Consider the following 14,331-nt stretch of genomic DNA (forward strand, 5'->3'; position numbering starts at 1 on the left):
TAATTCGTTATTCCTTATGTAGTTATTCTTCTTATAGGGTAGATAAATGGAAAGACATTAAACGAAAGGAAGAGAGAGAGAAAAAAAAAAAGGTATTCAAATTTTGTTTTTGCCTTGGATGTGTCGTAGGAGTTGTGTGAGTTAGAAAGGACGCAGGAGATGAGCGGAACGGAGGGTGCAATCTGTACATGGATAACATGGATGCGCTTGATCTTTATTATATTTGCTAGTCTTTCATGTCTTATAAATTTATTAAATCTAAGACCTATTTTATAGTGCAATTTGTGTTATAAAATAGATTTTATATTTATAATCAAAAGAATAACATTTTTCTTTTCTCCATGTTTGTTAGCGTGGGATGTGTAACTCCTTCATGATCTTAAACATACATACCTGCATATATACACACACATATACTTATTTATGCATACCTTAGAATTTATGAAGAAAAATAATCTTTTAGACAGTAGTTTTGACTTGTTGTCATTGAATCCTTGAACTTTTAATTTTATTGTAACTTAGTTTCTATAATTTTAATTATTTAAAACTTTAGTTACTAAATTTTATTAAATATATAATCTTATTTTTTAAAATATAGGAATTAAAGTTATTGATGATTAAAACTATAAAGATTGAGTTGTGGTGAACTAAAGTTTAGAAGTACAAAATTAGAGTTGTTGACATTAAGAGCCTGTTTGGTAACATTCCAAACTATGATTTGGAGACCTAAACCATGGTTTGGGTAAAAAAAGTTGCCAAACAGGGGACAAAATTAACAAATCATGATTTGGGACTAAAATCATGGTTTTAGAAAAAGTGAATCTATTTTGCTTATGACTCAAATTGAAGAGTATGATTATACCTGTTAGAGTAGATCTTAACGATAATATGACTTTAATATCTCTCAATTATTTTTTTATAAACATATTTAATCTTATATTTTATAAACATATATACACATATTAATTATTTATTAATTACGTTATCTTATATGTCATTAATTATGTTGGTAAAAAAAATATTATTAACAATTTTATTTTTTCAAATTAAAATATATTATAAAATCTATCTTTTATGTAATTATCATATTAATTTATGCTTTTTTAGTAATTAGCACATATAAAAAGTGCTTCTGATAATAGTTATCTAAACACTCTTACTTTATTAGAATCACTTCTTCACAAAATCTATTTTTTCAAAAATCTATTCTCCAGAAGCTATTCCCCAAACCATGGTCTGGTTTTATCCAAACACTCCCTAGGTTACAATGCATTGTAGGAATCACAAGTTTAATTTTCCTATTTATGAATTATCTGTTCATGTCTTAAATTTCGTATAGCCTTGATCTTGAATCAATAATTCAATAGACAATAATAATATTAATACTGATGGTTCGGTTAAGCATTAACGTGACCAAATGATGCTGCAGATGGAATTGGGAATTATTTTATCCATAAAATAAGAGTACAAGCGATATGGAAATAAAGTAGAAGAACTTGTGGTACAATTTGCGCACATAATTTTCCACTTCAAATTTTTGTTGCAGACATTGTCTGGGGAAATTAATTATTTGATCACTATGTGAGAATTTTAAGGTTTTGCATCCACATAAGATGATCATATGCGGTGAGAAGCATATTGATTATTTGGATTATGAATTTGTCCGGGAGAAATACACAGTTGCTGAAAGATATTTTAAGGGAATATAAATTGCACTTAGATTAGGATTGAAATTTTTTTTAACTGAGTTGAATCCAAAACTATAATTTTTTCCTGAAATAAAATAATATACTCGATAAATTTTTATAAATGATGAAAAGTTTATGGAAAAAGTACATAAAAAATTGTATCCTTCATCCGTTTCTATTCGTAAGACAAAATTCTATACCGATTAAACTAATTAACTAATTCATGTGTCAATAAACCTACTTTTATTTTTCTTAGTTCCATACTTATTCAATGCTCACTTTATTTGCTAACATTTAATGGGGGGGGGGAAAAGATAACATTTGTAACAAATCATGTATACATTATATACTGGGAAAAAATATTAAATATTAAATATTTTTTCAAATTTTGTAATTTGTCTTATAAATAGATACAAATGAATCTAATTTATAATGCATAGGCCTTATGACTTTGACCCACAGGTCATTTTTATATGGCTAATCGGACTTGTTTGATGGCAAGTTTCAAAATATTTTTAATGATTATCTAGTTGATGATCCAGAACTGATATGCACTTCTTTGGTTCTATTCCAATTTGAATATTTCATTCTAGGGAAACCCAGAACGCCAAAGGTAGCTAGCTCACTCAACTCACCACAGAAGCCAGTAAGGCAAATGTTCAACTGCACAATTCCAAAGTATGACGGACTCTGGAGCAGTAGGATCCGATTTTTCCCTCCAGATTCCCAAGACCCCTATGAATTAGAGACACAGTACTTCATCAAGATTATCCTTTTAATTATACTCAGAAAATGGCAGAACAGATTTTGAATGAGTCAAATGAATTTGAATACAAGCTCTGGGCTAAGAAAAAGGAAAGAAAAGACTGTTTTCAATCTCCCATATAACTAGGAACCTATCTACAAGTACAGGCAGTGAAGGAACATGCTTTACAAAAGTTCAAACTACTTTCTCAAAGTATCTAGTTTTGTGTCACACTCATCTGGTATCATAATATCTTGCTTCATGCCATGTCTTACTTTAGTTAAAAAAATTAAATAGGTGTAAAATTTGGAAGAAAACATGACCAACATTTGAAGATCCATGTGAATTTCAAATTTTGCAATAATGTTCAGGAGATCTTCAAGAATCGCTATTGATGGTTCTTGAAGCTGATTATAGGTATACATAGAATCACCTTGAAAGATATTTCCTCTAAAATTTTTTGACCATGTCCCTCGTTTTCTTGAGCATATATATATATTTCCTTATGTTTGGTTTCCAAGGGTGGATACCATTTAAGGCGGCACAGTTGCCACGACACTGAACGCAACACAGGTGTCAGTGTCAGCTAATTGCTTCACTCAAACCCATCTCTGCATCCCCATGTGGGGGACTTTAATTACTCCTCCATTACTTTCACTTACCCCCCAAAACCCAACTAAACCAAACCCATTCCTCTTCTATAAATTGCTTCTCACTTCCCTACCCTCAAATCACACAACAACTAAATCAGTCTCTCAGACTAAGACCATCAAGAATCAATAATGATGATGAAGGAGAAGAAGGTTTCTGCAGCTGTGGCTGTGTTGGCCATTGTGATGCTTCTTCTTGTTGAGGCTCCAAAGCCACACATGGGTCAGGGCGTCTCTTGCAGCCCTCTTGAGTTGAGCTCTTGCCTTGGCTCCATCACTTCATCTTCTCCACCTTCAACCACTTGCTGCCAGAAGGTAACTAACCTATGCCGCAGTAAACAGAATCATGCATCTTTCTCATCAAATTACTACTAGCTTAGCTTTTAATATAAGAGTTAGTTAGGAGTTGAATTAGTCCTATATATAAAACTTCAATCAATTTTAGCTCCCACGTTTTTTTTACCAAAATATCCCCGGATAATTCCAATACACATGATTAAAGTAGTTTAAAGAAGCAATTAACCAATTTAACTAATTGTCTTAATCTCTTTAAATTAGTTCTCATTGTCACTTAATCTTTAGTGGATGCAAGTGTGTTTTTGTAAATGATCTGCAAGTTTGTGTGTTGATTTTGGTTCAGGTGAGGGAGCAGAGGCCATGTCTGTGTCAATACCTGCAAAATCCAAGTCTGAGGCAATATGTGAACAGTCCAGGTGCCAGAAGGGTTGCTACTTCCTGTGGAGTTCCATATCCAACTTGCTAATTAGCTTTCATTTTAATTATATTTGTGTATTAATGCAAGTATATGGTACTGTTATACTTGCAGCCTGCAATTTATTAGTGTATTAATTAGGTGGGGTATGTGTATTAATGCTCCATGCATGAGTAATTGATGCTGTTCAACTGAAATAGGTACTGATCTGTGGTGATATGGGAGCAGTGAAAATTTATACCATGAGGGGCATGCGCCTGTGGCTCTGTTCTGTATTATGATTAATAGATGGATAGAAATATATATTGTTAATCATAGAGTATTATATATATTCGAGTGTCAGTTTTATTTCTTTTAACATTAATTAATATTGTTCAAATTAAATTAGGAAAAAAAAATCCATAATCAAGGCTCCATAATTCACCTTCGTTTTCAATTTAGTCCTTTCAGCTTACTTCTTGTTTTTATTCCCCACCAATCGCCACCTGTAGATTTCAATCGTTATGATCTTAATCCTATACCTTTTAAATGTCTACAATACAGTCCCTAACGCAGTAAAAAGAGAGAGAGAAAAAAAACTTTTAATAAGATCTAATTGGTAAGTTGATGTTGGTGTTATATGTAAGATTTATTTTATATATTTGTCAATTTTTTTTCCTTAAATTAATCTTATTAATATTTTTTTAACAATAATCAAATAAGAAAAGGGAGGAGAAAATCGAGAAAAATATTGAGGGTGATTTAAAGAATATATCATATTAATTAATTTAACTAATATTTTTAATTTGTTTAAATTAGTTTAAAAAAATAGTGAAAGAGAAACTAACATGGTGCTTAAATGAATGGGACACCTAACCTGACATGATGACTTCAAGCGTCTCTTTCTTTGATCATGGCCATCATTTCTTTTGCACATCTCTAGTTTTTCCCTAGCTATTTTTATTTTATTATCTCTCTTCTTCTTTTTTTCTTTTTTCTTTTTTAAGTTTTGCTTTCATTTTTCTTCTTCTTACTGATCTCTAATTTTTTTTGTTCTACTCAATTTACTCATTTACAGAAGAATATTTGATTAGATTGACAAATTTGTATTGTATTAATTTATCTAATTATATTATATTTTAAAGAAGATGTTATAATAATGAGCTTGTCTGATCTCCGAAAAAAATACATATTTGAGATTTAACATAATAGTATTCTGAAATTTAATTATTTAAAATTAATGTTATGATTGGAGTTAAATAGGAAAAATGACAGAAAATGCATGTTGAAAAAATTTCAGTTTAAAAATCCTATTCTTGTAACGAAATTAACAACTCCATTAACACCATTAGCAACTCTCATAACACCATTAACAATGTGATCCAAAAGTTTTTTATACTTTGAGAGATTAATCATGGCATAATAAATGAAAATTTTTTCAAGTTCTGTGATGCGGTTAACAAGTTCGGTATCACTATTAACAATAAGTTTTTTATGAAATTCAAAAAATGACATTTTTATAACTTTATTAATACTGTTAACAAGTTGTGTCATAATATTAACAATTCTCACAATGTCGGAGCTCTAGTGACTGATCATCAGAAGTTATGATGACTAGCAGCCCACTAAACTCTGGCATTGGCTACCGGTGTTGGAGCTCCAGTAGTTGGCAAGGCAATGAGGGGGACCTAAGATTGTTTTTAAAAAATTTATAAGGCTAATATGGTCATTTTATCAAATTATAAAATCTCCCATTTAATCATTTGTGTCTAAATGGGAATTTTTCTTATTTAGATGAATACTTAGATATTTTCAAATTCAACCATCATTTTTCTTAGTTAAATATGTCGGAATTATCATCATTTGAAGTAAATTTTATTTTCATAGTACGTTGTACACCATGCGGCAAACCATACCAATTTTGATGTGCAACTTTTCAACAGTGCCCAACGCCTTTTTTTTTTTTGTGATTAGTTTGCTACATGGGAAATGTTATAGGGGGAGTTACAATTAAGTCTCACAAAAGAGAAATAATTACCAAAAAGTCTAAATAACAACCTTAACAATTTATAATAGCAAGTCCTATAGTGATAATCACAACCTCTAGAACTTGTTTTTTAATTGTTTTCCTTACTTAGGACCTCATTGTAATTCTCTTAATGTTATATCAGCAAACTTGTATTGTATTCTAGGTTTTTTTTTTCCCCCTAATGGATACTTTCTATGTCTGTTAATCAGAACAGTACTTACAACATCACCAATACCTACGTTTTATAAAGGAAAAACTAATTTTAGTGTCCTTATAGTTCCATTTAATTTTAATTGAGTCTTTTAAGTTTGTGCCGTTAACTCTGTTAGTCCGTCGTCTTTAAAACTTTTAAATAGAGACTAACAATTTTAACTGATTCCAAATCCTGGCGCTCCTCCTCGATCGTTGGTACTGAAAAAATTGTTTTCTAATTTTCTTTTTCATGAAAATGCTTAGTGAGCATCCTAGTCGTCTAAATAATTTAATTATTTGCCACATCAGCGGTTAGACTCTATTTAACGGATTTAAAGAAGAGAGACTAACGGAGTTGACGGCGCAGACTTAAAGAATCCAATAAAAAAAAGGCTTAAAGACCTAATTCAAAATTAAATGAAACTGTAAGGACATTCAAATTAGTTTTTTTTTTGAAGTGGCTGTGAAAAGATTTTTAGAGCTGATATAAAAAGTATCTACGAGAAATTACATGTTTAATCTTGTTTAAAATCTTAAATTATTAGTGCTTATCTTTGTAAATAATAATACTACTTCTAATTCTTAATATAAGAGTTAGTTTGACTTTTAATTTAGTCTTAAATATAAGACTCTAATTCACTTTGTCCCTCATTTATCTATTTTTTTCAAAGTAGTCGTTGTAGTAGTTGCACATGGTAAACATTCCATTCAATGATAGTTCTAACTAATACACATGATTAACAAGAATATTTTATGAAAGATAACACATATTTATTCCAAATAACTAACACACATATTTATTACAAATAACTAACTTAACAAACTTTCTTGATTTACTCAAATTAGTCAACCAACTCTTATATGTATTGTCTTTCCTAAAATATCCTTGCTAATCAAGTGTATTGATTAGAACTATCATTGTTAGAAGAGCTACTTTAGAAAAAAAAATCTATAAATATGAGAGACAAAATAAAGTGAGGTTTTATATTTAGGACTAAAATAAAAATCAAACAGGATCTTATATTAAAGACTGGAAGTAATATTAAGCATCGGAGGTAGTAATAAAAAAAGAGCTCATGAGTCATGCCATTGTGACGTGCATGTGAATGGGCCGGCAGGGGAGTAAATTACAAATGCTTACTGAAATTATATGGATTGATTCTTCAACCAATAAAAACTACAGGCATGAGATTTTTTTTTTTTTTTGAGATAAAGGCAAAATGATACAACCTCTTCTCCTAATTAAAAGACTTCGTTTATAAACTACAAACAAGATCTTATAATTATACTAGAGGTAGTATTAAATAACACTAATGAAGTTACAAAGGAGCAGAAACAGGCATAAGAAATATAAAGGGTAGAAAGAGAAACATTTTGGCATTTGTTTATTTATGGATAATATAGTTTAAGAGGAGGAGAATAATTTTGATTAATGTATATGTTTGGCCAGTTGTACAGACAAATGTGAGAAAATTTTTCTTTGATAAAAGGATTATTTAATTCAATCTAAGTAAAACGATTAAATAAAAAAAAAAAACCCGTAGTCGTATATTCAGTCAATTTGAATACGTATGTGTTGGGAGTTGTATTTACAAATATGGATACACATGTGCATACTCGTGTGCCCACGTAAAATTATACACATGTGCCCGTGAACAGGGATACATCCCCTATCTTCCATATATAAATGCTTAGCTTGTAAATATTTTTTATATTAATTTCTGTCATTCATATAATAAATAAATGAGTAATTTGTAAGTGTTAAAAAATTAGTTAAATTAATTATTTATAATAAATCCATGTAATATCTTAAAATATTCTTGTTAATTATGTATATTAGAATTTGTTTTTTATAGAAACTTCTTAATATATGTAATTACTGTAGGAATTATTTAGGAGCTAAATAGAAAACATGAAAAATAAAATAAATTGAAATCGTATATTTATGATCAAATTAAATTTATAAATACTAAAAGACAGTTTTATCTCAACAAGAACATGAAACGATACATGACAATACATACTTTGACTTTTAAAAACAGTAACCGAAAAAACACAAGCTATCGTCTTTTGTCTGATTGGAAAAGACATGCCTACAATCTGGAGATTAATTGTCCCCAACACCCACCTGACACGCTTTTACACACTGAGTTTGGCAGACTGGTTCACGGAAAATCTGGGATGCAGGGAGAGCAGCTCACTTTGGTGTATAACCTTTAGAGTGCTCTGCTGGAAGCCATGGGGTGCACGCAACAAACTGACTTTCAACCAGGAGCAGACCCACAGTTTCCGCCTAACCAATGAGACCATCGCTTTTGCAAATCATATTCTTGAGGCTAGGAATTTTTGTAGTCATTCACAATAGCAACGATGCAATGTTGGGCTGCACACATGAAATAGAATTAGGAAATTTCTAGAGGGCTCACGGGCAGAAAACAATATGCTGTCTGGGTGGTGTAGTTGGTTATCACGCTAGTCTCACACACTAGAGGTCCCCGGTTCGAACCCGGGCTCAGACACGTTTACCTATGTTTGTAGTTTTGTTGTCTGGTTTTTTGTATTTCCTTTTTTCCCATGATGCATAAATGCTGAGAGAATGATAGATTAGCTAAATCCCACAAGTCCCCCAAAAAAGTTTTCTCAAAAAAATTATATATATTAATTCATATAATTGTAAATAGATATCTAAGTTATGAACTAAATTCTACATTTAAAATTTAAATACTTGATTTGCAATAGTCAAGTTTCCTGCAACATTTTTAATAAATATTTATAAATATTGATTCAAGAAGTTATAAATGGGACCGCAGTTGTTAATAAGGTTTTACATCTGAAACTTAGTACTTGTTTTATAATTGACACTTTAGGATTCACGATAGTTTAAATTAATATTTGTAATTCATTTTGTAGAAAATTTTGTAAGTCGACTACCTCTTATATTAAACTGACAATTTCTGGACCTAATAAGAGTCATGTTCCCTCAAAAATTAAAGTGTTTCTTTTCTCTTATATATGAAGATTTTAATTTGGAATTTTTTAATTCTACTTTTTTTAAGAAAAAATATTATGCCAACTAATAAAGCCTGTTTTTAATGTTATCTCAAAAGACCCTTGTTGGGTTTGATATATACTGCGACAAAACCATCCCTCCTCATGAGAAATGTCACAAATTCAAACCTGTGCAATTTCATATTTTCACGACAACAACTACCAAATATATACTACTCCTAGCTAGCCTCTAATATAAGAGCTTGGAAATATTTAAAAAATAAGTTAAATTAGTTATTTGTAAAAAAAATAGAGGTTATTTTTTAAAAAAATATCTTATTAATCATGTATATCGAAACTAATACCTCTTGATGAAACTACTTAATATATGTAATCATCATAAAGATTACTCGAAGGCAAAATAAATAAATGTTATAGATAAAATAAATTTGGGTATTATATTTAGAATCAAATTCAATATCTAATTAACTCTTATATTAAGGAATTCATCTTCATAATCATATGTAATCCAGCTCACCGCCCCACTTAGCTTGAACTTCTGTATACATTATTTTTTTCTAGTCAAGTAAAATTAAATCAGTATTTATATGCATATTATCGCTTTTTCCTACGTCTAATAATAGGGCGAACAAAGATTAATTAACACCACTAAACAGCAGTACATAAACCTGTTACATTTATGAAATCTAAAATAAGTCATATTACATTTGTATCGTCAATAATTTTTATGAATATATTGATATTCATTATTACCTCAAAATTTCTAAACACAAAAATCACACATTGACAAACTTTCTTTAGCATTGCATGTACGTCTATACACAGTGGACAATTTTTACTTTTTGTTTCGAAAGGTCTTTTACGTTCTTTTTATAAGAACATTAAAAAAAAAAAAGGTTTTCACATCTGTTTTGAACATACGTAAAAAGTAATAATAATAATAATAAAGGAGATTTTTACTCTTGAAAACAGACTTAAAAACACTCACGTATTTTATTTATATGAATATGAATGATGCAATTATTTTCGGAAACTAATTAATTAATAGTAAAACATCATGATTACATATAACAATTAGTGACCAACTGATACTCTTCTTCATGCTTGTACGGCGTAGAGAATGGATTAGGTTATTGCGTAGGCAGTGACATGGAGAGGAGGCTTATCTCTCCACAAGCGTATAGATTAGGAAAGAAGATTACATACATTATACACATGCGTTAAACTAAATTAAACACCAAAAAGCTATATAGTACCTCTTGTTCTTAATACAAAAACTCATTTAACTTTTATTTTGGTTATAAATATGAGCTCCAAATCCATTTTAGCTCTCATATCTATTTATTTTTTTAATATAGTTTTTATAATAATAGTAGTTCTACCTAATAACATTAATTAGCAAGAATATTTTAGAAAAGGCAACACATATTTATTACAAATAACTAATTTTTTTGACCTACTCAAATTAGTCAACTAGCTGTTATATTAAGGACTGAAGGCAGCACATATTTATATTATTTTATCTTATTTTATTCACTCTCTCTAGTCAAACTTTTGACCAAGCAAAAATTAGATAAGTGTTCCACACCCTCCTCGACCACGTTGACCAATATTCCACATGTCCATTTTATCATACTCCAAACTTATTTTAATAAAATCTGATATGTATATAGACATTATTTTGTCCACGATGATAACAATTAAGATCGTTAAATTTTAGAAAAATTTAAAATAATTGCTGGACCATACGTTGGCTATTCCTCTCATTAGTGCATTGACCATTACACTAAATCTATCCACACACCCTATAAAATATAAATAATATAAATAATGATATCAGAATTAGAGAACCGAAAATATACTTTTTAAAAATTAAAAAGATTAATTAAAATTCTATGTAAAGTGAGAGGATATATTTTTACCAACTAAATAATAATTGAGGAGTTAGGGTCTATCCATATGGTCTGGCAAACCCAAAAAAAAAAAAAAAAAAAAGCTACACAAACAAAATTCAAATCAATCTTAAGAAACAAATTTTCTATATAAGGGGGTAGGTGAATGAACCTAATCATGCAATTTGTGGAAGCACGCGGCGATCAGACGTCGTTACCCTATAGTTTCTAGTATTTCTGTGTGCCAATATTCTCATTCGCTTTATATTTCATTTCTATATATACTACTTCACTTGTGATTTCTTGCTATCCCTTCCAATCATCTCGCAACATATATTGGCTTCTTCTTCAAACCCATTTTCGATCATCACCATTCTCATTTCGTTCACAGAGCTTCATCAATCACAATGTCCTCCGATCTCTCCGTTATTCTACCTCGTGTTCTCATCGTCTCCCGACGAAGCGTTCGCAAGAACAAGTTCGTCGATTTCGTTGGTCAGTTTTCTTCATTAAATTTTTCAATCTTGCATGTCGCAGATGTTAGATCTATGATCATGAATGATTAAACTTGCTATTATTTTGTGGTTTTTTTCCCCATTTTGTGGTTTTTTTCCCCCTTACTTCCAGGAGAATATCATCTAGATCTTATAGTAGGTTATGGCGCAGTACCAGTGATTGTGCCTCGTGTTACTGGGGTTCATATGCTATTAGAAAGCTTCGAGCCAATTCACGGGGTTCTTCTTTGTGAAGGAGAAGATATAGATCCTTCTTTGTATGGATCAGAGGCCTCAGGCCTATCACCAGAAGAACTAGAAGAAATCAGGAGACTTCATGCCAGTGATACGTCCCTTGATAGAGAGAAAGACTCAATTGAATTACGCCTGGCGAAGCTATGCCTTGAAAGGAACATACCCTATCTGGGAATCTGTAGGGGCTCACAGGTTCTAAATGTTGCTTGTGGGGGTACTCTATATCAGGACATAGAGAAGGAGGTATCAAGCAAGTGTCCTAAAAGCCAGAGAGTGATGCATATAAACTATGACGATTATGATGGTCACAGGCATGAGGTGAAGGTGGTGGAGAATACACCATTGCACCAATGGTTTAAGGAGTCTCTGGAAGAAGAAGTAGGGGAAATGAAGATTAGGGTTAATAGCTATCATCATCAAGGAGTTCAGAGATTGGCTCAAAGGTTTGTTCCAATGGCTTTTGCACCAGATGGTTTGATTGAAGGGTTTTATGACCCAGATGCTTATAATCCTGAAGAGGGTAAGTTCATCATGGGATTGCAGTTTCATCCAGAGAGAATGAGGAAACCAGATTCTGATGATTTTGATTACCCAGGATGCCCCTTTGCTTACAAGGTACAATAATGAATGCTTTCTGTTTGTTGTTTTCTAGGAGGATTACCTGTGGATAATAATTAACTTGGATTATAGCACTGAATCTAATGGAGAAGTCAACATGTGCAGGAATTCGTGAAGGCAGCAATAGCATATCAGAAGAAGCTGAATGCTGCAACGCCCATTGAGAAGCCTCTAAAGCTTAACAAGGAAATGGAGGACAAAAGGAAAATCATAGTGAGAAGCTTTTCAATTGCTAAAAATCTTTATGATGCTGGCCGAGGGATGCATCCCTCCAACGATTCTGAACTTAAAGCTGGTGCAGAATTTCTTGAGGTACTTTACAGATTCAAATTGCAAATCTTAATGAAACTGATATATATATATATATATATATATATATATTAAGAACTTAGCTCTATTTTGTCTGTGGGCTGGTTATGGTCAGATACTTAAACGATCAAATAAGTTTTAATTTGTACTTTTCGATTTCCTGTCATTAAAATACGATGAATATTTTTGGTCTGTTTCTCTGTTTCTGTAGTCAAACACAGCACTGAGTGAGCAGCAAGAGAAAAGGTTAAAGCAGATGGGAGCAACAGTGAGGAATGGAGGGTCATACATAGAGAGATTGAAGATGAATGAGGAGAGAGAAAAAATGGCAAGAAAAGTTATGGCCAAAATGTCAGTGGAACAATTATCTGAGCTCTTGTCTTTCTATCATACCATGGGGCAGATTTGTTCTGAAGTGTTGGACAAAAATATACATGGCCTTGTCAATGACCCCAGTTAACTGATGTCTTTATATATATGACTTTCTCTCCTTCTATGCTTTTCTGTCTGAGAATTGTTGTAATGGTTCTGATTTAATCTTTATATATAGACCAACAACTTTCCTTCAAAAGAGCAAGCCACCTGCAAATACAAGTGCACGAGTTACAAAATCCCCTCTTTAGCCTTGATTTGATTAGCTTTGTAGCTAAGATGAATTACTGTATTATATTTCTTGTAATCTATAAAATATAAGGCATGCAGGTAAACACTAATTTAGTGTTGGATATATGTATTGGACAAAATCTAAAAAGACCAAGTTTGAATTGTGTTCATGGTTCAACTGTTTCTTTCCCAAGAACTTCAAGAGCAAGACCTATATAAGGCCCTCACATTCTCCTGCTACTGGTTAAGATGTCTCCCTCCAATCAACCTCTTCACGTGTGGAAACATCACAGGTTCTGGTTTTTCCAGCTTCCATAGCGTCAGGTTTCAGACGAAACTTTTCTTATAAAATAAGTGGGGTTGCTGATGAAAGAGACAAATTAAAGAAATCCGTTTGGTATGAAGTATTAAAAATGAAAGATAAAAGCTGTGATTGAGATTGAGAAAACCTTTATGGATTTGTCCAATCCCAAGTAACAAGTAATCTTTCATACTAAATATATTTTTAATAAATTTTCTCAGCTCCAATTCTTACCTCTTATTTTCACTACTTCATACCAAAAAGCCGAGTTATGAACAAAGGATGTGATTATTGTATGCCCCAGCTCCTTCTTCTGGGTACAGTAACATTGTTCAGAATATGAAGAATGTGGTGGGTGTATGATATCAGGGCGAGTCTGCGGTTTTGACGCAAGATGGAATGAAACAATCAGTTAGTGTCAGGGTCAACAATATGCTATACCAAATAAACCAGATAACGAGCCTCATCCTAATGCTTAGTTGCAACTATATGACAACTCTTTTCGGTTCTGAATCTTGGGACGTTGTTCAGTCATCCTTCATCCCATATTAGGAAGAGAGGAAAATTTTGGGGGGAGAAAATATGAGTCAGGAAAAATAAAAGAAGAAAAAGAGAGAAGTGGGACCTTCAGTACTACAAAAAGAGAGAAGTGGCATTTTTATAAATAAATGGTATGACTGTTAACTTTTCACAGCGGCTATAAAGATAACTGTTGTGGAAAGTAATTTTACCGGTGGTTAAAAAGAATAACCACCGTTAAAAATACTTTTTACGGAAGTTATTTAAAGTTTTAAATAACCCTATCCCGTGTTCTGTCCTTCTCATTTTCACAATTTTACACAGTTAGTGCGCCGT

The 14,331-nt window shown here is 31.5% G+C and overlaps 2 protein-coding genes and 1 non-coding gene across 3 annotated transcripts; all 3 read left to right on the forward strand.

Moving 5' to 3' along the window:
• The first annotated feature begins 3,189 nt into the window (after positions 1–3,189).
• LOC114741576 (non-specific lipid-transfer protein 2-like) lies at positions 3,190–4,041 on the forward strand. The gene is made up of 2 exons (XM_028929845.1): positions 3,190–3,398; positions 3,724–4,041. Exons 1-2 carry the CDS (start codon positions 3,216–3,218, stop codon positions 3,844–3,846), a joined length of 306 nt encoding a protein of 101 aa, XP_028785678.1. The 5' UTR covers positions 3,190–3,215; the 3' UTR covers positions 3,847–4,041.
• Positions 4,042–8,440: 4,399 nt separating this feature from the next.
• On the forward strand, positions 8,441–8,514 carry TRNAV-CAC (transfer RNA valine (anticodon CAC)). Its single transcript has one exon. It is a non-coding gene; the product is annotated as a tRNA-Val (tRNA).
• Positions 8,515–11,198: 2,684 nt separating this feature from the next.
• LOC114741574 (putative glutamine amidotransferase GAT1_2.1) lies at positions 11,199–13,279 on the forward strand (the record flags this gene model as incomplete). The annotated part of the gene is made up of 4 exons (XM_028929843.1): positions 11,199–11,391; positions 11,524–12,260; positions 12,369–12,575; positions 12,784–13,279. Coding segments are annotated over 4 exons (1,386 nt in total), but the record flags the coding sequence as incomplete, so codon positions are not given.
• Between the last annotated feature and the right edge of the window lie 1,052 nt (positions 13,280–14,331).

Source organism: Neltuma alba, unplaced genomic scaffold (assembly GCF_004799145.2).
Source record: "Neltuma alba isolate B1F8T4 unplaced genomic scaffold, ASM479914v2 tig00003429_pilon, whole genome shotgun sequence".
Classification (NCBI taxonomy): domain Eukaryota; kingdom Viridiplantae; phylum Streptophyta; class Magnoliopsida; order Fabales; family Fabaceae; genus Neltuma; species Neltuma alba.